Source organism: Porites lutea, chromosome 3, assembly GCF_958299795.1.
Source record: "Porites lutea chromosome 3, jaPorLute2.1, whole genome shotgun sequence".
In the NCBI taxonomy this organism is placed as follows: Eukaryota; Metazoa; Cnidaria; class Anthozoa; order Scleractinia; family Poritidae; genus Porites; species Porites lutea.
In genome coordinates, this window is record NC_133203.1 from 7,747,462 (window position 1) to 7,774,379 (window position 26,918).

A 26,918-nucleotide genomic window follows, 5' to 3' on the forward strand; every position below is an offset into this window, starting at 1 on the left:
AGGTTTCGCTGTTTCGTTCAAAATATGCCATAATCATATTTGTCCATCTCAAGAACCATCCACCCTTCCCCCTCAACTGCCACCAGTTCGCCTAACAAGATATCGAACGCACTCGCCTAAGCTCCGATTACTCCTAGTTTTAACATAAAAAAATGACAAGTTATATAAATGGTTACCCCAATCGCGTTCTTCAGAACGCATTCTAATCTTGGTGTTCCTGTGGTCAAGCCACGAATTTTCGAGGTATCGGGGGCAACTGCCGATTAGCCGCCCCCACAGATTTTATCAGGGGCATCTCGGTCGGGAAACTGGACTCTTTCAACCCGATTTCGTTTCCGTAACTGACGGAAGCGGATCCCTAATCAATGATTACCTCTAGTTATATGACTGATCTAACTTATTGTGATGTTATGTTATCTACCTTGCCTATTTTCTTCTGCGATGTGGCCTTTTTTGCCTTGGTATCTATTTACTAGCATTGATATCAGGGTAAAATAATACCTGGTGGTAAAATCAATTTACTATCGCGATGGAATATTTTCTACTTTGGTATCAATTTACTTCCTTGATGCAATTGAGGACGTAAATATCAATTGACTATCACGGAAGTAAATTGATATGAAGGAAGAAATACTTTCAACTCTTGCCTCGTGGACAGCACGCTTTTACAACACCCCAATAATAACATTTGCATAAATATACTTTTTCGCTTGCCGCGCGCGAATGACGACCGCTCGCGGGCCTACCCAACAGTTTCCACGCAACGTTAAGATGTACCGGTCGTGATATGCAAGGCTGGCCCCTGGCTAGCCTGCGCGGAGCTCTCGCACATCATTTCGCTTACACGAAGGCTAACATTAAGCTTTTGATTAAAAAGTGGAGCCAGGTAGGCTCCTTGCCAGGTGCGTAGCCTTCGCTACCCCGGCCCCCAGGGGGATGCTCCCATATATTGGCTATACCGGTATGTGCCGCTGCACAGGGCAAGCTTTTTGAAAGCACCCTTTTTCTCCGGTAGAGGAGAATTTTTTACCTTACATTGACACAGGACAGAGTCCATTTTTCCCCATATTAAATGCCTTATTATTCTCGATTAAGCTTAGGTATAAAACTACCTATACGCCTCTCTAGAAGTTTTATCACTGAGCCAGCCACAGAAACAGGATTCCTATTTTTACAATTCTTGTCTGGAATTGGAAGAGGGTCGCAAATTCATCTCTTTTTGTCTCGAACGCGTCCAGAGTAGCACGGTCCTGTCCCCCGTCAGGCTCGTTCCCAGGGCTTTTCCTTTGGTTCCCCATGCAAAACAAATGAGAAATCGTCTGTCAACTTATCGAAAATGTTGTCGATGCTTTAGAAAAGTGAAAGCCTCGTATGGTCAACAAATATCACGGATGTACAGGTAGGGAACAACTCTCTCACTCCCTCACCACCGCCACCGCGAGCAATATTGTTACGTGATTCAATTACAGGACCCGGATATGATCGCGTTCAACGTTGCGTGACATTTGCCCCACCCAGAAACCACTCAAAGTTCAAGTGTTTGACCAATCGGATTACGTTCTTGAACAGGTGTTATCCAATAAGAACGCACCAAGAAACAATGTTTGGAATGTATGCTGGAAAGCGTCGTTAGATGTTCACGTGACAATAGTAAGCGTGGTTTCTGATTGAATCCACCATCTTTAGTGTCATGGATGCAAAATTAATGGTGTCGGTGTTGTGGCTCTTTCACTTTCTGGCAATCGTCTTTGCAGGTAAGAAACAGATCAGGCTTTGCAGAGATTGTCTTATGCTTGATTCTAGCTCGAAAATTCTTCAGTTCGTTGCAAAGTGTTATTCAAGGCGGGAACGCTGTTTTTCGACCCAACCTACCCATCAACTTTAAATTATCGGTTATGTGGTTATCAGCCATTAATGACTCGAGTATATTAACTTCACTATTCGCTCTACTGTTTCCACAGAGGATAAACATATTTGTGTCCTTAAGTAATGTTAATTTATGGCCGAGAAAGGGGCTATTTGGAAGCAGAAAGGTTCGATCGTGGTTTGTCAAACGTACGTGTTTTTGTAAAGTGATCGGTCGTTGCAGTGTAAATCATACTCTTGTTTTGCTGTTTCGATGTGAAAAGCATCACACGTGGCTTACATAGAGATCAAGACACAATGTATCATCACTCGAGGTTTTGCCTTGTAATTGTTGATTACACTCCCACAAGGCGGTCTGTAGATTCCGACTATTGCGTGATCTGTAAATGCTTGTTATTGAAAATATTCGAAGTTTTGTCCACACAAGCGTGAAACACAGCATGACTAGGAAGCAAGATCTTTTCTACCTTTGTACAGTTGTTTATTGTGTATACTCTAGTGAAGATTTTTATATATTTTCCTTGTGTCTTTGTCAAGTTGGTTTTTCAGAAATCAAAGGACGATGTTCGTATCATTTTAATGTTGTGGTTATCATTTGCGACACATTCTTATCTTTTTGATACAAAAACCTCACAGGAATTTCCTTCATTCATAAATGTGTTTGTTTTGATTACGATTCATTTCAGATTATCCAGGACTTTGAACAATGAGGGTTTATTCTCTGTAAATTTTTGTGGACTAAATAAAAGCTCAGGTTGTACAGTACCCATATACAACATCACGTATGTGCTTGTGGAGCAAAATATCCAACTTTTGTCAATCGGCGTTCAACGAAATTATTCTCTTTTTTTTCATTTTCACTTTTCCAGATAAAATTTAATCGCAGAATTTTTCAATAATTTTGTGGGGTGATTCTTATATTACATATCAATACTGCAAGTCAAATCATACTCATGTAGTTTCCTTGTCATATTTTTATTTTAATGAGATGATGTCATTAATATAGAAAAAATATAGTTTGGTTACTAGTGTGAGCATTTACTCTATCAATACACATTTCTGTTGTTGTGGTCATTAATTGTTTCGTAGCGAGGTAAATGAAAGATGTCAGTTTCCTCATTCCATAAATACTTTTACTGTCATATTGCTAAAGTCAGGGACCATGGAGGTATGGGGCTGGGTGGGCTATAGCCTCACCAATAATTTTACCAGGAGTTTATTTGTTTGCATTCACCAAAGTACCTCTAATCTAACACAATTTTATTTTTTAAATGTATTTTTTGTGCAGAAATCTAACAGAATGGTAAAAAAAATTGGACAAAACTTTTTCACAATGATTATTGATAGAAATAAATGCATTTCTGGTGATTTCAGAAGCTCTAAATTTCAAAATTTTCTGGAGCGGATGTGTTGCAGGTTAAATTGAGCCTTAGGTTAATTCGTTTTTAAAACCAGGTCAATTTGTTTCAACCTAGGTCAATTTGTTTTAATTTTCAAAAAAAAAATAATACTGTAATATGCCATTTTCTGCACGACCCTACCCTATCCATCCTATCTCTACCCCTTACTACAAGCTAGCCGTTTTTTTATCTTTGCTTACCTCGTGTATTGAACCGAAGACCTCTGGATGTTCACTGGATTCATGTCCTGATGTCCTATCCACTGAGCCACGATGACTTGCATACAAACTCAACCAACTTTTGATAAACATATTCTACAGGTACCTCATTCATTTACCCATATTATGCAAATCAATAGTAGAACCCAGTGCTCCTCAGTTAGTCAAACATGGCAGCTTCCAATGTGCCTAAAGGCTGTGTAGAATCTGCCCTGTTTTATAGCAAATTAGAGGAACTAAAAGAATCAAAGAAGGCAAAGTCAAGCAAAACCACATTGTTTATTGAAGATTGTTTTTTCGATGAAACAAAAACATGGCTGCAAACAAATCCTGAGGAGCGAAAGAGTCTTAACCTAGGGAAGCTAACCAAGCAGAAAATTACAAGGAACAACTGGGATTTGTCAAATGGAGGAAAGATTATCACCTCAGATAACAAATGTGTAGTACCAAAGAGAGAGATTCATGGTGTACTGTGTGAAGCTCACTCGGCCATAGCACATAGAGGAAGAGATAAAACAGAGAGACACATAAGAACCTTCTACTTTGGAATTTCTCAAGAAGTAATAACATTGTTTGTTTCACTTTGTAAGCTACACCAGCAACAAAAAAGTGTGACAAACCACACCAAGAAGGCAATAACAAATCCAATAACAACAGAAAAATTCCTGGAACATGTGGAGATAGACCTCATTGACTTTTGCAATCTTCCATGTGAATGTAATTCCAAGCATAACTGGGTACTCCATGTGATAGACCACTTCAGTAAATATTCATGGCTGTTTCCTCTGAAGAGTAAAGAGACTAATGAAGTTGCAACAACACTTGAAAATTTATTCTAGATGTTTGGCTTCCCTTCAAAAGTTCCCTCTGATAATGGGACGGAATTTAAAAGCAAAACAATGAGTGAACTGTGTGAAGAGCACAACATCAAACAGGTTTTTGGGGCACCCAGAACCCCAACAACACAGGGCCTTGTTGAACGAAACAACTTAACAGACAAGGAGAACATCACCAACATACTCAAAGAACGTGATCAGAATTTAAACAAATGGTGCAAAGTCCTTAGTGAAGCGGCATACAAGAAGAACATCTCATTACATAGGGCGATAAATAAAGTGCCATACGAGGTTGTATTTGGAATGCTTCCCTGGAAAGAGATTCCCCTGCACAGAAAAAATCAGGTTCAACTTCATGTAGAAGAATGTGAACTAGTTACAAACTTGGGAACAGCCACAGAGTTCAATGAAATATCTGAGTCGACTAATAATCCAAATGGTTCTAGAAAGAGTACAATGGGATCTTCTGCTGCAGATCATCCAGGAACTTTACCTGAAAACCCACACAAAAGGAAAGCTACAGAAGAGTACATCACTGGGCAACAACAAAATACAACAAGAAAATGAAAGAATCCAGAGGCAGAGTCAATAAATTCAAAATTGGTGACTTTGTTGCAATAAAAATTGACAAAGTCGATAAAACCTCCCCACTGCATCCAAACGTTCTTCTTGGCAAAGTCATTGAAGTTCAGGAACAATCCAACAATCCAAAGTACGCTGTGTGGTCCCTGAAAGTTAAGTACACTGTTTTACTAATACCTGTTTACTTGGAGGTAGGGATCATTGGTAGATGTGGTAAAAAGGAATTTAAACTTTTTGTAAGAGATACAGTGTTCTTTTGAATTATGTCCGCTTGGTTTGAAGAGTTACCTGTGATTTTGCATACAGACTCATTACTTAGTAGGTTGAACATGATCGTCCTGTGAACGTAGTTCTGAATAGGACTGTTGTTATCAGTGAGTAAAGTTTTGATAACCTGTGCAGTACATAAAATGAGTTGTATCACATCAGTTGATGGTGTCAAACTCTGGCTATGTACCTGATTGTTCAATTTATTCATGATGTTGTCGGTTGTCTGTCAGTTAAGCTGTGATGTTATTGGCTGTGAAGACTGGTTATGTCATAGGTGTGTTTCGATCCAGATCTATCGTTAAACAGTTATTTACTTTAAGTCAAAATTGTTGGTTGTTCTATCATTCTATAATTATAGTTTTGCTTGAGTCTGTCAATAAGTTGTTTGTACGGTGCCGATAACTCCTCACTATGATTCAGTGGCGTTTGTTCTAACTTAGTAAACCATCTTTCTAAAGTAAGTCGTTGATTGTACATGTTAAACTCATCACCAATAGATGAGCTTGGGTGTTGGTGCCTACAAAGTTGGTGGAGCCAGGTAACTGCTCTTACAAGAGTAGGAGGTATCCATGGCAACTCTGTGAGCGGCCCCCACCCAAATGGAATCTCCTTGGTGCTTGAAAAGGGAGGAGCCAGCCAACAGGGGTGAAATGGAACCTCCAACTCCAACAACTCCAAGCACCAAGCTGCAACAGTTGCATCAAAACACAAGACAATACGCTTACCAAAGGAATGCAGCTGACAGTGAGAGCGACACCATTATCAGCAGTGCACGTCCAGGTCAATTCAGTACTCAACCCGGCTGCAATGTCAAAGGCACTGTAGATAACAAATGGGACCCGCAAACTCAATGACACGGGATGTCAAGCCAGCTGACTAGAGATGCCTGCAAGAGCTTCAGAAGGTGTCTGGATATAAAGCTGGTATGCATTGCCAGTCCAGCGTCCAAGAGCCTGAATTAGCTGGTGAGGAATACCATTGTGAGCTGCTACCATGGCTGCCCCAATGCGGAAGCTGTGACTTGAAAAATTGACTTCAATCCCCGCAGTGGGGAAAAATTGCCGCAGCCAATCAGTCAGGATTGAGCAAGACAGAGGTTGACCATGCGTGAGTGGGAACAAGGGGCCAGGGACATTTCCTCGCAAGGAGAGGTAAGCCAGCAATGCGCAGAGAGGTGCCCGTCCCAGACCAATATGGATGTAGCAACCCTGACAGAACGGATCTGTTTTTGAAGCTTTTATTTGAACACGGAGACAGGCTGACGATTGGAGTGAATCCACTGCGATGTCTTCCACCAAAAGCTAGCTAAATTGGGGATTGTAAATTCTGCAGCGTGGAGAAAACCAAAATAACCTAGCATGCAAGCTGCCAAGAATGTGCAATGATAAAAAATATTGAGGGCCATTCCAACGCCCGATGAATAGCCAAAAGCAGGCTGTCAGTATTGGAAGGTGCTGAGCTGCTGGGGAACCTGGGGAACGCTCGACCCCTATTAACACTCGTTGAAGCCGCAGTTAATTAAGCAAAAGGTCGGGAAAACCTTGCCCTATTTGCAAGGAGCAAACTGCAGATAAATATACTTTAATTGACGAATGCTGAATTGAATCTGCAAGAAATGAAACAAACAAACATAGTGTCCACTAATCTGCAGGGCAAGGCGGGCCATTGGGGTGGAGCTTTCCGGTTTGATGGCAAAATTTGACAAACTTGCGTTGATACCTGACGCATATGCTTTGCGGGTGGAAGGAGCCAAACCCTGGGCTAAGAAATGCAAGCACCATTGCTCTAGGGAGGAGGTGTTAAGCTGTCCAACAGGAGCTGAGGAATGGAACAAGGGGAAGAATGAGCGTCCGGAGCCAGCTGCCTGAACTCCTGCCAACAGAAACGAGAGATAGCATCAGCTATTTTGTTCTCAACTCCAGGAACGTGAGCAGTGTTGAAAGTAGAACCCCAACATGCCGTCGAGAGCAGAAGATCATGGAGAAGGTGCATTAAAGCTGGACCCTTCGAGGTCCTGGTTGTTAGAATAGCAACTACGGCCTCGTTATCTGATCAAAAAAGGACATGCTTCCTAGCCTGCTAAGATCCCCAAAGGTGAGGAGCAATCCCCATAGGAAAAAGTTCTTGATATACAATAGATTGCCTGGCCTGCACCGTTGCCAGGCACCATAAAACCATTAGCCTCGAGAATAGGTACCAAAGCAAATTGCACCAGCCGCATCCAAGGTGACCTCCAAGTCTGTGGCAGCAGACATGCCAGGGTACAACCAGAACCCAGCTCCATGCCAGGAGGGTAGAAAATGCTGCCACCATTGAAGATCAAGATGAAACTCCTGGTTAATCCAAATGGGGTGGTCCTTGTTATGGAAGCAGCACAGCAAGTCAATAAACTGATGGAGAAAGGCTTTCCCTGGCCTAACTACATTAGCAGCATGGTGTAAATGGCCAACAAGGGACTCCAATGCCTGCTTTCTGCAACAGCAACGGGGCATCCAGGAGTGAATGAGCTCTCTTAATGCAAGCAATTTGTCCTCAGGAAGACGAGCACATTCCTATGTGTTAAGGTTATAAGCACACTGGGAAGACTGTTGGGGACCTGTGGTAATAAAGTCATCCAAATAATGTAACAAATCTGAAAGGCTATATCAGCTATGAAATTGAAATTAAATGGTGCAGAACGGAGACCAAAGGGGAGAAAGAGGTCAATGTAGAACTGACCTCACCGTTTCATGCCAAGTATGAAGTGGTCATATGGGTGAACTGGAATATTCTGATAAGCGGATTCCACATCAAATTTTGCCATCAGGGCACCTGGGCCATAATGGGAAACCCTGCAAATAACTTGATCAACCTTTATATACTGGAGAGAAAAATCCTAGGGATCAATGCCGTCGTTCACACTAGCACCCCCTGGGGAAGACAAATCAACTATCAAGCGTCAAGGAGGAGAAGGGGCCTTCAACCCTGCCCAGAGAGACTTCATCAGCTAGATACGCATCAACAATGTGGGCATGGTGAAGAGCAGAGGGATAACCGTAAGCGTGATGCGGGAGACCCTGGAGGACATAAGAAACCTGCTGCTGGTCGGGTTGACTGGCCAATTCCTTTGAAAATTCCTGAAGTTTAAGGGGATTTACTGCTGATACAGGAGGGAGAACTGGGCAAGCTGGGAAGGAAAAAGGCTATTTTAAAATAAGGCAGAGCTAGGCCGGTAAAGGGGTACCCCAGTACTAAAGAGAGAATTTTTGGACAACAAACTGCAAACTCAAACAAGTTGACAACTTTAGTGCTGAACATGCGGCCCAACCTACATGTAGCAACTGTCTACAAAGGTGAGGTAACGCGACTTAAGAAGTAATTAGATGAATAATGGTCAGGAATCAAGGATAAAACTAAAGACAATCAAAAGCAGTTCAACTAGGCAAAAAACAATCAGTATAACAAAAAGTGCATCCACTAACGTCTGGATTTCAAGGCGGACGGGGGTGCGGAGGGTGGAGAAGCAGATCTGCCCTTGCGATTGTATGAGGATGTTTTGTCAAAACGAGGAGAGCATTCAGAGGTGCAGTGGGAACCCGCACACACACTGCGATGATTGGCGAATCAACATGAAGCAAATTGTGCCGAACAGCGTCCCCTGTTCCACGACCAGCAAATGACCTGGGATGAGTCAGCTCCAGATGGTTCTGGTAGCTTGCTCAAGGAACCACCAGACCCAGAATGCACAGAGGCCCCAGCAGCCTGAAAATTGTAGAGCTTAATGTTCATGGTCGACCAGTCTACGAGCTTCGTCACCGCAGCGTGCTGGCAAAAGGCCTGATTATTTGCCAGCCAAACATGACCACTGAACTGACAGTAAGTGCGTAGGATGAGAAGCTTGTAGGATGTTAAATCTTTCCAGCGGTGTGGAAAATATGATGTCAGAATCAACGTGAAAATTGTAAAAGCTTCAGACCAGGTCACGATGTCCTTGATGCATCAGCATTACTTTTTGGCACTTGGGAGAAACACTAAGTGCCTGTCAAGGAATGCTTGTGACTCCGGCTCGATCTGAATGATGTTTACGGAAAGCAATTCCCCCAAATCCACATACTTTTGCCAGCAATAATGTGGCTAACTGTTTTCCCCGGAATTGGTGAAAAACCGGGCCCAACTACAAACGGCTGTTGGAGTAGTGGTCCCGATGGCACGCTGGCGACCAAGGAGCTATTGCTGAGTGGTACCGGGACAGAAGTGCCTGCTGTGATCCAGGTGCTTAAAATCGGTGAGCGCGGGGTTGCAAAAGTGGCAACAAAGGATGGCACAGTAAAGTTAGGCCTACCTTGAGTCGCTGAAGGTAAAGTTATCGCCTGTTGCTCCGGAAAGGCACCTCAAGAAGCTAAAAAGGTTACCGTTTGTTGAAACAAGCTGGGCAGTGGGGCAGGAGTGCCCCAAAAGCTGATTGTAGCACCACGCTAGCTGTATTGCCAGGTGAATCACGTGAGGTAGAGCCAGGGCCATTTTCTGCTGCTAAAGAGGCCTTAATGGCAATGACAAATGTAGCAATTAGAGTGGGATCATGGACACCAGCAGCAGTAACTGGGGCGGCAACTGTTTAAGATGATTGTGGCACCGAGTTTGCTGCAGAAGCGGGCAATGAAGGAACAGACAACTGGGCGTGCAGAAGTGTATCTGGTGGTGAATTCTCTCTGTCCAAGCTAGCAGACAAACTATTGTTCTTTCGACAAGTAGTCATTGTACAAGCAGAGTAAAAAACCAAAGCACAAAAAAATGCAAACAGCAAGCTATTGCAACAACACTGCGAAGAACTGCAAGTAACCAACTGCATATAGAAGTCACAAGGTGCCCCTGCGATAGGCATTGGGTCACCTCCAGTATAGCTGAAAAACCACTGACCAGCATTGCTTCTAGGTTAACTTTGCCTAAATTACATTTAGCCACAGCAAATCTGATGCAATTAAACAGTTTCTTTGTTTTTCATGCATGCATAGTCTCTTTACCAATGCTCAAAATGCTGCTGCAGAGTTGTGGAGAAGAATTCAAACCAATTTCATCAGCGAGCACCAATTCCTGTGCTAGCTTTTTAAGGAGAGTCAAAATGGAGAATTTGGTCAACCCAAGATGTGCGGAATGAAAATAAAGCTCATCAAAGAGTCTTTTGAGAACTGATTATATTTCGCTGTCTTGATTATAATTCAAGCATCATACAAACACTGTTGAAAATCTGAGTCAGAATACCCCCTGGCCTTCCTAAAATCCTAAGGAGAACACTGTTACTGGAAATTAACACATTTCACAAATTTGTGCTAATTGTTGTAAACATTAATTTCAATGCCATTAATCAAGTGGAAGGTTAATTTCTGCGATGTTAATTTCCATTTTTTTGGCCCCAGATTGTAAAGTTTCTGTTGCAGATTATACATTTAACTTTGCACCAACCGTAATAATTATTAGTTGCGGGCAACAAGAGGAGTCTGCTGTACGTAGCCAGCATTCGTTTAGACTTCATTAAAAATAAATGGAATGCACATAACGCAATTTGATCGTGCCCGTTTGGACCTTCTTTCACCCATAATCTGATCACGTTTGTTTTGACCATCTGTCACATGAAACTTACAGCGATGGAGCATAAGTGTTTTGATCTTCAATCATTGTCGCCTACACACTGTAACCTTTGGTTATTACTAGTAGTCATTTACTGCGGGGAACAAGAAGACCCATGCGTCGCATGTATGTAGCCGCTCATTCATTTGGACTTGTACAGAACAAATTTGATCACACATGTTTGGACCTTCTATCACTTGTAATCTGATCGCGCATGTTTCGACCATCTGTCACGTAAAACTTACACCAATGGAGCATGAGCGTTTTGACCTTCTGTCCTTGTCGTCCTCCCTCCCTAATCTTTGGTTATTAATAGTTTGTTATATTAGCAGGAAGAACATTAAAACGGTCAACTTTCAAGTTGCAATACATGTCCATCGTTGCCAATGGTTTCAATGGCTAAATATGGTCTTAATCAACAAATTTAGACCATTATTTTTGGAATCAGTTGATATAAAGATAAGTTTTAGCCTTTAAAAATGATTACAGGTAGTGTGACGTAACCACTTAAAAAATAAATCCAAACTAGGTGTATTGGGCATTTGATGGCTGCTTAAAGCCTGGTTCTCTCATGCTGCCGAGCTACCTGCGACATAGCTGCCGGCACCTCCTGCAGTGCCGTTCTGATATGAGAACAGAAGTTGCCGGCAACAGAGGCTATGTCAGTCTTTACCGCCGGCATGCCTGTAAAGTTGACTCGAGTTCAACTTCGCAGGCATGCCGGCGGTTAAGACCTGAGGTGTTTCTTGTTGCTGGCAGCCCTGTGTCCTCATTTGTCAGGGTAGTATTGCAGGCACTACTGGCGGCTATGTCGCAGGTAGCTCGGCGGCATATGAGAACCAGGCTTAATAGAGGGGACAGCAATAGGAAAACTTTCATCGCGATAGCCAAAAGGTGTCCATGGCTGCTTGATAGAGTGCTTGATGGAGACTTTAAGGTGACTCTAACTTTTGAGTCTGTGGATGAAATCCCATGATATGACCATTCAAATGAAAGCTCTCTGCCTGTACAAGGTGCTATTTGTTTTTCAAAATTTCACAAAATGACATTTGGAAATTTGGTCGAAATTTGCGTTTGATTAAATTTGGCAGTGAAAGGGTTAATAGATTTTCATTTATGATTCTTTTCTACAATTATTATTTTGGGACTTTGATTACTGGCCTCTTTGAAACAGGGTGGATGCTTTTTGGAGGTTCAACTGTATTTTCTTTTTGATTGTTTTATTATTTTTTTCTTTAGCGTCTCGCCAGTTTACTGGAAGTGGTTATGTGGAGTACGACGTTAAATCAGCCATTTATTCTGATGACTCTGAGTTAAAACTTACCTTCAGGACGGTACAACCCTCTGGGCTTCTGTTTCAGTCAACAAGTTCAGGAGGTGATTGGGCAGACTATATTACCCTTGAAATTGTTGGAGGAAGGTTAAGGTGTGTCTACATGTACCTTATTACGCACTGTTCTCGCTAGGTATTTTAGGCTAGGTGGGCCACCTTGCTTGGTTCATGGGAAAATCAGTAATGTCTGTCTTAAAACCCAAAGATTTAACCCAACAAAAGGTTATTTTGATGTCTAGAACCAGGTATTTCAAAGACAAAATCACTCAAAAAAGTTCATGAAACATTGTCTGGTGGTTTTATTTGTGTGTTTTCTCCCACTTTATTGATTATAAAAGACTGTGATTTATTGTTGGATGAACATGTTTAAATCTGTTGTTTTGCTGAAAGGCAGCCATCTTGAAATTGTTCCAGAAACAAAAGGGCCCATCAAGGGGCTTACATGTAGTGCTATACAAAATTCACTTGCTTGCTTTTTAAGGTTTCAAATCGACTCGGACTCTGTGACATGTATTACGTATTCTACAGACTACTTTCAATGACTCACTTTAGAGAGCTGGTTTACTAACTTGAAAGAAATGCCACTGAATCGTAGTCAACAGTTACAGAGCTTTAAATAATTTCCCACTAGTGCCGGTCAAGTTGTCCAGTCAAACCTACTATTGCTCTGTCACAACCCATTTTGGGCTGGACAAATGTCTTTCATCTAGGACTATTCCATTGCACTGTACAGTGAAATATATGCGGACTGTTATAATAATACTTTAAAACACTACACACCCTACTCTTGAGTTTGTGGTGATGACTTTATAGAGGACAAAGCAATAACTCGCAACTCCTGGAAAATGAAAAACCACTGTTACCACCCTGCCGCGCTGGGCTTCTGAAATTTCTCTCAGTCACAGAGCCGTGAAATTCAGGTAAATCCACGAAATTCACAAAGAAATCTTACCAAATACATCTCAGTTCAACATATTTAAGACTTATCTCGGCTTATGGGGCTGTTTTTTGCTGTAAACTTGCAAATATTATTTATCTTGAAACTTCATCACTGCAACGAGAAAACGTCCCAAAACTACCAGGTGTTCTTAGATGATTATTGCAAAAAACTGGGAACTGGCCAGTGCATGATATAAAAAGCTTTGCCATTGGCACATTTCTGAGCTCATTGTTGTTAAAAGAGCAAGTGATAATCTCTTATAAAAAATAACCTGTGCGAGACAATACATTGTCCGTTGACTGGCCATTATTTGAAGCCCTGCATTACCGGCACTGTAAAGATGATTTATTGAAGGAATTATGAGAGACCGACCGGACAACTGACAATTTGACTAACAATAAACGACTTTTTAACTGTGACAATAGACTGATCGAAATGCACCAATGACATTACAAGTCTTCATAGCCAATAACATCACGGCTTAACTGACAAACGACCAGTAACATCGCGACTTAATTGACCAATCAGGTCAATAACCAGAGTTTAATAACATCAACTGACGTGATACAAATCACTTTGACTCAGAAGATGACTACCACACAGGTTGTCAAAACGTAAAAAACAACAGTCCTATTCAGGACTACGTTCACCAGGGCAATCATACTCAACTTATTTATTATTATTATTATTATTATTATTATTATTATTATTATTATTATTATTATTATTATTATTCCAAAAGTGGTGAAAAAAGCTATGCTTTTACATAAACACTGACAAATTTTTTAACACGAAGATATGATTATGTTGTAGTTAATTTTTTATCTGAGGTAATTTTTGTTTTGTTTTTGGTTTTGGGTGTGGTAATGTATGCTAATGAACATGAAACAAAAAGAAAAATAACAAAAGTCCCAGTGGATGACATAAATGTCAATGTGCTGATTCTAATAATACGGCAGGGCTGTCAGAAAGGTTTGAAATAGACGGCTGAGATGTCAAAGTAAGCGGCCAGTCCAGGGATGTTTTATTAAAAAAACGCCATATGTAAAGAAAATTAATGCCAACCATAGTAGCTGGCCAATACTAACCAAGTAGGCGGCGATTTTCGCTGGCAGCCGGATACTTTTGACAGCCCCGATACGGATAAGTTTCTGATCCATGACGTGAGATATAGATCTATTACTGTTCATTTTCTCTTCCAATTTCCCGATAAGAAGACTTAACTAAAGGTTAAGAGATTGATTAAAAAAACATTTAAAAGTAAGGCAACACATCAATAGTCCTATTGGATGGCTCTTTCATTAACTTCAACATCAATATCAACATTCTTAATGTCACCGGACACTCTTCTTGTCCTTGATCCTCTTAAGACAAACCAACTCAGATCTCAAGAGTGTGCATGAGGTTCTGGTTCTGATCCAAGAGATGGTTTTGGCATGCTGCTCCCCTTTTTTGATGACAATTAGCTGTGCTAAATGACTATGATACATCAAGCACTCCTTTCCCATTCCGCCAGTTGTGGTGAAGACCAAATACATAGACATATTTATACGTTATTTGATGATAATAGTAACTACTTAATTGTCCTCTTCCCTCATGGGGCTTTTCAGAGAAAGTGAAACAAAATTTTTAACCTTGTTATGCTCCATTTAAAATCATTTAATGATTTTAAATGGAGCATAACAAGGTTAAAAATCTTAACTGGTAGAAGGCAAAGCAGCTGGCTATTGGCTGACAAATGCAGCTACCAGTCAATGCGGGCCTCTGGATTACAAGTCCAGGGCTCTAAACGCTTGGACACACGACCTCTCTAATGCTTTTAAGACTAAAGGATGTCTGCGTCTTACTTACAGATTTGCTGTGCGATATGGATATCGAAAAGACAAAAATGATGCTCATGTGCGGTTCTTGGGCAAAGATCTTGATGATGGCAAGGCTCATACAGTTAATGTAGATCACAAAAACAAAGTTACAACCATAATACTGGATGATAAAACGCTTCAATCAGAAAGAGAAGAGACAATAATCAACACGTATTTTCAAAGGCTTGATATTGATCGGTCTATTTATGTCGGAGGTGCACCTAATTTTAAAGGATTATTATCAGTGCAGTCTAATGCTAACTTTATGGGCTGCCTATCAGAGGTAAAATTTAAAACCCTCTTGCCAAAAAGCTTAGAGATTGATTTCCTCGAAGGAAAAGAAACTGTCACCTATCCCTCTGATATGAACAAGGACTGTACTTCTGAAACCTACTCACCATATACCTTTAGTTCAGCTGATTCGTACTTTAAATGCGACGTGGATGGCCTGGCAGCAGCATCTGAATTGACGGGAAGTTTTGTGTTCCGAACATATAAGGACTCTGGAACCCTTATTGAGCAAACAAATGGCGACAATGGCTTTGAAATCACCTATTCAGCAACGTTGATCAAATTATCTTTAAAGATTGCCAGTCAATCACCGATCATTGCACAGATTGACTATGGTCTAAGCGAGTTAACTTCCATGAATAATGGAAACTGGCATCAAGTTAATTTCTCCATTACAACGTCAAAAATCACATTGGATGTTGGTACCAAAAGCGCCGAGGGTTCAGTGCCTTCGTTTCCTAGCAACTTCTTCATTAAAGAGGTAACTGCAGGTGGTTATGTTGGTTGCATGCGGAATCTGATAATAAACAAGTTCGATTGCAAGCCAGGTCAGAATTCCAAGATAAAAAATGTTGAATGGAAAGATAACCCCTGCAATATCACTGACTTTTGTGTGTTTTCTCCCTGCCTGCATGGAGGGAAATGTACCCAGACAGGGAAGGGATTCACTTGCTCTGGATGTGAAACAAAAGGATATAAAGGCGATGTCTGTCAGTTTTGTAAGTACTCTATAGATGATACATGCTTTTAGACTGGTCAGTTTAGGGCTTGCTTGTCTTATTTCATGCATATTGCTGTTAGTCATTTTTTATGCGTGAAAGGGAAAAATTACACCAGGTAAATAATTACATTGTGCTGGATAAAGGGTGTGCTGGTTTGGGTGCACAAACCAGAGCTGTAAATCAGACATCTTGATGTAAGTCATATTTAAAGGGGCTATGTCAGCTGGAGAGCATGTGTTCTAAGGTTATGCAAATTACTTTCAACTGTCAAAATTCTATTGTTTTTAACGCGTGACTTTCTCCATGTGCGCTCTGAGGTTATGCAAATTACTTTCAACTGTCAAAATTCTATTGTTTTTAACGCGCGTGACTTTCTTTATGTTCTCTGTCACGTCCAAGGCTCCGAATTTAGAGAGGTTAACAAGCGAAATGTGTTTAGATAAGGGATATTTCGATAGAATTTACGGAACGTTTCTTTTCTGGTTATGCTAGATCAAGAATAAAGTTGTGACGAAGATTTTACTTGTAGTTTTGGAGTAAAAACGCATGCCATTCATAAAATAGTGCGCAAACAAAAATTCAACAACATATTGTCTTATTCAACAAAGTAAATCGAAGTTGTATTTTACAAACGAGCTACAAAAGACGCTAGACTGAAGATAAAGACCAAGACTGTTTCAAATCATTAACAATTAGACTTGTCTGTCGCTAGTGATTTTATAATTTAGATGCTGATAGAACAAGACACATCAAGTCTTTGTTTTGATCTTATGGAAACATACATTATCGCGCAAAATTGTTCGATCGTGCCGAATCACTGCGACGTCGAGAAAACAGAACCAAGCATCATTGGTATATTACTCCACTATAAGCAGTCCGTTGATAAAAAGGGAAAGTAAACTCTGCTATTTTCCAAAAATATGCTCAAACACAAACAGTTCAAAAACATAGCATTTACAGGATCTAACTCGTACTAAGGTGCCTCTCTAAGTCCATTGAGAACAATCTGGACGAGCAAACGGTCGTGTTTATCTTTGCCGTAAATCCAGATAAATACAAGAAGGAATCTAGCCGAATTTTATAATGTTTCCTTCGCCAGGAGTTTAGTTTGGTCACGAAAGGGATGGCCTGATGCTCTTGTAATCGTTTACCAAAAACGGCCGCCGCCAACTCGATAGCCGCTTCATTATATGTCCACATACTTTGAGCACAAGAAAAATCCAAGAGCCAGCAACCTCTAAAATAACTCAATAGAAAGGTTCTGTGAACTATAGGGAAGATTCCATCAAAGATTCCATCACTCATTGTGGAGAAGCCGTCATTAACTCTGCCATTACAACGGCCGCTGATAAGAGGACACAGTAAATCCACGTAAAAACATTCCACAGGCAAACAATTTCAAAATAACGCCAAAAAATTATTCTGTTATCACCATAGAACGATTCTTAATACAGAACTTCGCTAACTATCGAACGATGGCTGAGATTTAGATAAAAACAGCCTTCCAAAATCTCCGACAGAACTTGAAAAAGACAGGCCGACTTTTTCAAGTTTGTTTTCATTGGCTCGCGCATGCGTGTGGGGTGACATAGCCCCTTTAAGTGCAACAGCACAAAATCACAGCATTTAAGTTACAAGAATTGAAGGTCTCTATGCAAAAGCATTACTACGACAATGTGGGAATTTTGGAAAGTGTTGCAAAGTCACCCAATCATTTTTTGTACAATTTGGTATCTACTTTCGCACAAAAAAACTGTCTTCATAATGGACAAATTGTTTCAATCTAATTTTGGGAGGAAACCTGAATCCAATTCCATAAAACATAGGTTCGCTAAGGTCTGTGGGAAAGGCCTTATAGAATACAGTGGAACCCCATTAATATGGTCACCAATGGCCCAAAAAAATTTGGTTGATTAATTAGTGACCGTTTTAACGAGGGTTTTTACAAGAAAATGTATGGCTGTTTTGCTGGGCAGCAAAAACAAGTAGCTGTAATAACAAGGTGGCAGCAAGGTGGGGTTCCATTGTACAGACTTACTGTGAAACTCACAGAACTGTGAACACCAGAAAGGAATGTTATTGTGTTGCAAGAAATAAGCCAATAAGGGTCAAGATAACTAAACCGCAAACAGCAACGGTAATTCGTTTGTGGTTTTGAGTTTGCTCACGTGGCCTGGTCTTTATTGTGATTGGCCAGTACACAATCGACATTCCTGAAATTTTTCAGGTGATTACGGTTTTCTGAGTTTGACAGTAACTACTCGCCATCTTATTGATAATATGACAGATATCTTCTCGTCACTGCCAAAAGAGCGACAAGAGAGTACAACAGAGACCGCTGATAGGGTTAGCAATACCATTATAAAAATAATCTGCCTTTTTGGTTTTGTTTGACACATATTGTGGAAATCTCCAGGTTTTTGGGAGCTTTTTTGCAAGCACTCCAGATTTGCATGGTATAGGGGTTGGAAGGTCTGTTTGAGTCCGAAGGCCTGCATACTGAACTGTATGCATTTTGAAAGAAGAAAGTGGTAATAAATAAAAATGGTTGGTTTACTTTTTCTTTCCGTCATCAGCAAAACACCATTCCACATGTGATAGCTTAAAGAGAGACAAAACCCAGATAACTGATGCTGATAAAAATTACACCCTTGATGTTGATGGTCCAGGACCCATTAAGCCTCAACAAATCTTCTGCAACATGACTGCTGATCCGCCGATCACAGGGATTTTTACAAAAAATATTGGAGTAAGACTTAACTCACCTGATGCATTCATTTCCCAGGCTATAAGTTATATCCCCAGCCTTGCTGCAGCCAAAGCCCTGGCCATGAACAGTAAGACATGCCAGCAGTATGTTGAGTTTGGCTGCAGAAAAAATCGGTTGTTAGAGGGCAAGGCCTCAAGCTGGGTTGCAGCTAATGGAATTTACCAAAATTACTGGGGAGGGGGTACGCCAGAGTCTAAAGCATGCAATTGCTGGAACGATAAAATTTGTTCGGATAAGTCTAAACGGTGCAACTGTGATGCCCAGAAAGACAGCTGGACCTCAGATAGTGGGTATTTGAATTCGTCGACTTTGCTACCTGTTACTGAGTTGGTATTTACACAGTTCAACCCCTCCGGAGAAGCAAACTACACTGTTGGCAGGCTCAATTGTATAGGTAAGTGTTATTGATGTTCCTCCTTAACTGTACAGGGATGTACACTGTGCAGTATAGGGCTAAGGGTTAACAATCTGCCTGTTGCAATTGTGCTTGTGGATAGATTATTGAATTTTCTTCCCCACCCCCCCCCCCCCCCCCAAAAAAAAAAAATTAGCAACAACAATAAAATAAGTAAATAACAAAGCATTTTTTGATAATAATAATAATGATAATGATAATGATAATGATAATAATAATAATAATAATAATAATAATAATAATAATAATTACAGTAATGGCTGTGGTCACACTTGGGATTTGACGTTGGGTATTTTCCGAAAATTTCCGAAGATTTCCGAAGATTTTCGAAGACTTTCGAGGAAGACCCGAAGATGTTTCGATGATACACCAACGAATTCAAGTACAATTTAAGAGACAAACTTGATATCAATGAAATCATCGATAAACTCACGTGTGAGATTATGGAAAATAAACCACTCGGGTCCCGGATGTAGTTTTTATGAATTTTACGAGTGGTATATTTTCCAGTAAAACACTCGTGTCTATATAATAAATGTGTTTATATGCAGGACCAACATACAGTGGAACCTCGATGTAACGAATGGGCATGGGACTGACAAAATATGTTCGCTATAATGAGGTTTTCTTATGTTGAGTTCTTTTCCATATATTTTACTATCACTAGGGTAAAGAAAATCGTTCGTTACATATATCCCATATATGATGTCCATTTCATAGAGGTTCCACTGTACCAGGTGTTTGAGCTCAATGTACCTCAAAATTGGTCGTATACCATATTTATTTGAATAAGTGCCCAACCTTGAATTAGCGCCCACCTCGAATAAGTGCCCATCCTAAAGGCAGAAAAAGTTAATAAGTGCCCAGCCTCGAATAAGTGCCCACCCCCTCCTCCTGGCAATCAAACTCAAATAAGCGCTCAACCTCACCCAACCCACCCATGTGAATAAATTCTAATAAGAGACTTCACCGAGGACGGAATTTTCGTTAGAATATTTTACAGAAACCTTGCTTTGTTACTTCTTCACGTTTTGTTATTAGCATTTATTGTTTTGTTGCAAAATAAACATATTTCACTTGCTGAAAATGGTGAAAATTTAATAAGCGTCCAGCCTCGAATAAGCGCCCACTCTCACGGTGCAAAAGGTGGCGCCCAGGGTGGTTAATCGAATAAATACGGTAGTTCAAAAGAAGTCAGGCCATTTGGGCCTTGATCCATGGCTGTCTTGATGATCTGTTGCTTTTTTTAACAGTTTTGTAATTTTAGAAGTTAAAATAATAAATGATTTCACTGTTTTATTTAGGTAATATCAGCAACACAGCAACCTTTGTCAACGAAGATGGCTTCATCTTGCTTGACCCTTGGGAACCCCCATCAGATGGTGTCATCTCCCTATACTTCAAAACCCCTTATGCCAAAGGAACATTACTGTACAATGGTGTGGATAATGAAGATTACTTCCACCTCAAAATCCTCAATGAAACCACCATGCGTCTTTTGTACAACATAGGAAACGGTGTAAACAACGTTGATTTAGTATTACCAGCCAATAAGAAACTGAATGATCGGTCGTGGCACAAGGTTATTGTTTATCGCAACATGAAGGAGTTTGGTTTGAAGCTGGATAATTTGGATGGCCGAAATCTTAATCCCCTGTTTCTAGAAAGAGACTTAGATGTAGACAGAAAACTGCGTGTTGGGACCTACCCCTATGATGTTTCAAAAGGATTTGTGGGGTGCATACGAGGATTGGTAAGAAAGTTTATTTTGTTAAAAACTTTTCATCTACAGAGTTGAGAATAATATTATTAGTAGAATCTGGCTTATAATGTTAAATAATATCACAGGAAAGTACCAATCTGGTATTCGTACCACAGGGTTACATGTTTAAACTAAAAAGCACAACCGCCTTGTTTTGTATTTTTTTGTTCTATTTTTACGGCCATCTTGTTGGCCCTAGATTGTGAATACAGCCATCTTTTATCTTGTTTTGCTCCTCGCCACAAAGGATGCATTAATGCTATTGCAAGCGAGACATCTGCATTTTACACCCAAACATTGCTAATGAATGATTATGAAATCTCAGCGGATTCCCAATACTGCCTTTAGATACCTGGATGCAAAAAATATTGGAAAATTGTGTAATTTCTTGGGGTTCTCATTATGTGACAATAAAATTATTATGAAAATGGAAATGATCTTCACAATTGAATGAGAAATATAAGCCATTGAAAAGAAACTGAAAAAAAATCGGGCTTGACCAGGATTTGAAATGTGACCTTTACAGTGACCAAATGCAACGTTTTATCCACCGAGTATGTACTACCGAAACAGGTAGACTGTTTTTTCGCAGACGTACATAACAGTTGCCCTTCACGACAATGGTGATAGTTTTTGGTCATGCGTCTAACGAGATGTTATCTCCAAAGGCAAACGCACCTGATAACATTCCTTCGCATTTCTTTGCTCGCGCTTTGGCTGTCTATCATTGCTTATCCGCTTTTGTTTAGTAATACTACATGATCCAGCTAAAAGTGTTCTATAATATTTCTTTTCCGGAAGATCAATGCGAACTAATTACAGCGGATGAAAATGAGGTGTCTACCTTCGATGATCTCATGCGAATTGCAAGGAATAAATAAATTAGAGTGTTAACAATTTATTCCTGATGAAGAATTGCGGAGTTTGTGTATGGAGAAGCCCGCCATTGTTTAATTCCCAGGAATGTAAGGAATGTGATCACGTGTGCTTACATTTGAGGAGTCAGGGATAGATCACGTGGGCTTAATTCAAATATGTTTCTCTGCAGAGGCAACTGTTTTGCGCGTCTGCGAAAAAAACAGTCTACCTGTTTCGGTAGTATTCATAGAGCATTGCGTCTGGTCATCACAAAGGTCAGGGTTCGATTCCCAGTCAAGCCTGAATTTTTTTTTTTTTTTCAACTGCTTAGGTTGTTTATTCAACTGTGAGGACCATATTTTTTGTCCACTTTCATATCTTTATCCGCAGATCAAAATATGAGTCATTTTATTAATGAAACTGTTGATTAATGTGGAAAATAAATACCATAGTCTCTTTAAAACTTGGGTAGCTGAAAGAAAATTTTGACAGCATTTTCCATATCAGCCTACTGTGTGATTTCTCTGAGGAGCACTTTACACTCAGCACTTGTCTTACACCTGTATTGTCATTAGAAGGACTAAAATATTGTGGATTTTAGAGGTTCTGCTTGTTGTTTCCAAGACTAAGTAGCCTTGAATAGTAGGTAGTTCATTTTGTCCAGATTATACACTCTTATTAAATTATGTTGTGTTACATGTATGATTTCTTAAAAATTATGCAATTGGATGCGATTTGGGATTAACTGTACAAAATTGCACCATTGTGTAATATCAGAAGCCCTAGGAGAGGGTTTTTTCTTTCCAAATTAACCAGCAGGTAAATTTCCTTTCGCAGGGAAAGACAATTTTTGTGCACAAGGTCCATTCGAGTGCGAAAGACTGTAAAGCTTTGCTTAGTTACTGGTGACTGGCCTCTTCACAGGCGGCCAAAGTCGCTGGTTGCCGCCTGAAAAGGAAAACCCTGTGTCCTCTCAAATTCCATTGATAAATACACTTATCTGCAATTTTGTCTGCAAAAACAAGCACAGAAGTAAAAACATTTTCTTGTTCTAAATCTGGGTCAATTTCAACCCCAACGTTCCTATGAGACAAGGTCCTGTGAATAAAATTGTACATATTCAATGTTTTTCGCAATACTCTGACATAAAGTTAAATTTTAATGTTTTGTCCTTTTTTGCTCACAGACCATTAATGGAAAGGTTCAGAACTTGTGCAAGTTGGCAGCCAATAGAGATTACGTGGAGTGTGGTTGTGGAGCAGCATGTGCTAAACATGCGTGCCAGCACGGGGGAAAATGTCTGGATAATTACAATGTTTATTCTTGTGACTGCAGCAAGACTCCATTTTATGGTTACTTCTGTCAGCAGGGTAAGCTTTCTGTTAATGATGATGATGATGATGGTGATACTGAGTGAAATAAAAAAACAACTGCTCAAACCATGAAAAGGAGGCAGGGGCACCCAATGACTGTTTTCAGTAAAATATGCTGTTTGGAGAAGCAAATATTGCCTAGAATTTTCTATTACTCGGTGACTGCTAAAAATTTCTAGATGACCGTTCCATTCATGTACAGTTTTCCGAGCTTATGTAATAAATCCCGTACGACTTTGTCAAGTTTAATTTTTCACATTTCACTACCCAGGTTATGCTATTTTTCGTAGAAATAAGGAAACCTAAAATTTTTCAATTCAAAAATGCAATGGAGCGAGGAATCAGAAAATGCCTCACTTTCGTATCATGTCAAATTGCATCTAAAATTTGCGGAAAATAACTCAAGCCCTTGTAATTTGGAAAAGAGTTAGGTTGACCTAGGATGACCGAACAGATACAAATTTTATAGTTCCGCTTAGAATGCATTTCTAGAGATTTAAATTACTCTAGATAGCCTAAAAGTGTTTTCAATGGATTTAGGAGCAAACCGTCACTGGGTGCCCCTGAAGAGGTACATGTATAAATAACACAGCAAACTCAATAGGAGGCTTGGATGGCACAAACTTGAAGACGATTGAAAGGGATTGTAATTATTGTCGTTTTTGAAAACTTGTTAGACTCACAAGTTTTCAAAGTTCGTTTTGGTTGTTTGTAACAATTCATATACAGTTGAACCTCCACTCATGGCTGACTCTCTACAACGGCCATTTTTTTTGGCGAACAGTCCCTACACTGACTCTTGTTTCAACCTCTCTGCAACAGTCACCTCTCTACAATGGCCACTTTCTTCTGTTCCCAAGGTGACCGTTGTAGAGTAGACTACGTGCAGTCTCTCTTTTTTTCTGTAGTCCGTCGAGCAAAATGCCAGACACGCAAATGGTCACGCGCGTGACTGATGGCGCGAGATGGGAGAGGCAGGAAAAAAGATTTTTTTTCCTTCTCGGGCTGCCGCCCTCGTTTCGCGCGTCTCGCGGCTTCGCTTCTCCCACGCGCGTGCACTGCTCTCACTAAATCTGAAGAAAAAGAGAGACTGCTCGCAGCGTATTGTAGAGGGTTCAACTGTAATGCGTACAAGACATATTTGTTTGACATGAAGTTGTGATTTTGCCATTCACAAGAAATTTCTCAAGTTCTGTAGTGAATAAGGACACACAATTGGTATTAATAACAATGAACAAGACTACCATGACACGGCCTCTTCAAGACGTAACAATTACAGATCAATTTAGGTTTCTAGGAAACTGACCACCAACCCCTCGCCTAAGTCAACATTATCACTTACTTCCCACTTAGGGCAAACTGTTGGCTTAGGGGAGGGGTAGGTGGGCAGTTTCCCAGAAACCTAATTGATCCGACGTAATTTATATTTCAGATAAAGGTGCATCCTTTGATGACAAAGACAGCCAGTTAAGATACACGTATCCAACTGTTGCGTCAGTGCCGAATGTCGACATTGTAGTTGGCTTCAAAGTAGGAAAAGACAAGCCTTGCGCTGGGGACATAGTCCGAATTGATAGCAGAGATACCGAGCAATACTACCTGGTAACGCTCAACTCTGAGAGCAAGAAACTCAGATTTTATTTCAGGGGTGTCCAAGGAGAGGCTTATGAGGAGTTTGATCCCGCTCAGGGCACATTCTGTGAAGGAAGACACACGTTTGCGGTTACTCGCAGAGGCAAGAAGCTAAACTTTACTATTGACGAAGTGAAGAAGCAAAAGTCTGAAAATACACGGCTTGAGGGGCTCTTTTCTCAAATGGAAACAATTACAATTGGAAGACAGGGGGATAAGGGGTTCAAAGGGTGTATAACTGGAGTGAAGATCACGCGAGCATCATTTGGAGGCAAGCCGGAAGTGGTAGAGCCTATTAAGGCCTATTTCTATGATGGTGTAACCAAGGGTTACTCGGCTTCAGATGTCAGCTCATCTGATAAAGAAAAATGTGGCAATGAGCCAAAAGTGCCTCCAAAACCTACCGCCCGTATTATGGGTCCCCAAACAGGTTTCACCACCAGCTCCCCAAAGACTGGACTGCGGGCTAAACAAGAGGAGGACGACAGAACAGCCATTATTGTTGTAGTTGTTCTTATCCTGGTTCTCTTGCTTGTGGTGCTAGCTATTGCGATCTACTGGTACTGGGCACGTCATAAGGGGGAGTACCACACCCATGAAGATGACGAAGAGCTGAAAAGTGTTGATCCATACATTGATCCATCTGCGCCAAGGAAACCTCAGGCAGAGGAGCCAGAGAAGAAGAAAGAGTGGTACATTTGAGGATTTTGTTTTTAATACTTTCATTTTGACGCCCAAGTACTCTCGTAATGTGAGATGTTGCTCACGCATCGCTGACAAGTGACAGATCATCACGATGCTGCAGATGCCAGTTGAGTAGTGTTTTCTGAGCAAGTCTTGTGCGAGGTTCAGTACAGTTTTAATCTTGACTTTCTTGTTTGTCCCTTAATTTTGCATAATTGTGTCATTCTGCTACCTTTGCTTTTTATATAAACACTTTCGCATTTTGTATGAAAAAATAATGAAATAATGAAGTAATAATAATGCTTATTTACTTTGAAAAACCATTGAACTGTGGCATCAGTGGAGATCAACTGTCATCGCACTGCCCTTGTTTTTTTACAAAAACTCAACAAGGTATCTTGAGAGTTGAACCACACTATAATAGATTAGTCGCCTTCAAAGCTGCTTGGACTGGAATCTAGCCTGTGCCAGGCTCTCAGATAGTATAGTGCGGACGTATTAAAACGAGCAAAGGGAAAATAAGGCGCGCGCTACCTGGGAAAGGGGGTGGTGGCGGCGGGAAAAATGTCTCTCCCCAGCCCCCGCGCGTTTTTCTTTGTACTGAACGACTTTTTACCACTATCTCGGAGCCTGGAACAGGCTAACTGGAATCACGCAATGCTCCTCCACTTTGCGTGACTCTGGCGGGAGTAGCTGCAAAGGAAACTACACCACAATGGTCAATCAATCACAAATTTGACTTCTTTCCAAATTTCATTGGTTTTCATTGTACCATTTATTAACTAGAATAATGTGTAATTATTGTGCGTCACCAAATGGCGTAATCTAGTTGAGACAAGTAAGAATGGGCTTGTTATATAATGTCGCATCAGCGGATGAGAATTTATTCTCATGGCAATGAATGAACAATTCATTATGTTACTATTGACTAATTCATTTAACCCTTTAAACCCGCCTTAAGAATGATCAGTGTCAAATTTCTCCTTGTGATATCACTGCTTTATAAAACAGTAGTCTTGAGAATTAATGACACGATCACACAAGTTGAATCTAATGGATTCTTCAACAAATTGTCCTTACTACTTCTACTGAAAACGTATAGGGACAACAAATGAGAATTTGAATTTTGATCCTAGGATTTAAAGGGTTAAACCAGGCTGTTTACCTTTTTGTGTTGATTGTAGTCAACTATCTCAAAGATGGATACCACTGGGTGTGGCATTAAGGTGCCATCTTAGAGAGAGGTCTGCTTTAAGGCCAGTTTTTATTAGTAACAGATTGGATGTCGCAAGAATGCTTACCTTATTGTAGGAAATTAACGCTTCATGAAATTAAATTCGCGTTAATTGAAGTCACGTTAATTTTTAAAAACGTTAATTTCTGCGCCATTAATTAAGTGGAGTGGTAAATTCCGCGACCTTTTTTTATCCGTTATTTTGGCCCCAGATTCTCGATACACTTCAGACATTCTTGATACCTAAGTAAGAGGAGTGTTTTATC

The 26,918-nt window shown here is 40.4% G+C and overlaps 1 protein-coding gene across 1 annotated transcript; it reads left to right on the forward strand.

Annotated features, from left to right (window-relative positions):
* The first annotated feature begins 1,602 nt into the window (after positions 1–1,602).
* Positions 1,603–26,918, forward strand: LOC140930346 (EGF and laminin G domain-containing protein-like). The gene is made up of 7 exons (XM_073380029.1): positions 1,603–1,754; positions 12,016–12,202; positions 14,903–15,921; positions 18,501–19,088; positions 20,414–20,862; positions 22,916–23,099; positions 24,535–26,918. The coding sequence occupies exons 1-7, from the start codon at positions 1,691–1,693 to the stop codon at positions 25,434–25,436; spliced, it is 3,393 nt and encodes a 1,130-aa protein (XP_073236130.1). The 5' UTR covers positions 1,603–1,690; the 3' UTR covers positions 25,437–26,918.

Coding starts and splice junctions, on each gene's coding strand:
- LOC140930346 (XM_073380029.1), top strand. CDS start 1,691: ATGGATGCAAAATTAATGGTGTCGGTGTTGTGGCTCTTTCACTTTCTG. Junction 12,203..14,902: donor ATTGTTGGAGGAAGGTTAAG/GTGTGTCTACAT, acceptor TCTTACTTACAG/ATTTGCTGTGCGATATGGAT. Junction 15,922..18,500: donor AGGCGATGTCTGTCAGTTTT/GTAAGTACTCTA, acceptor TTCCGTCATCAG/CAAAACACCATTCCACATGT.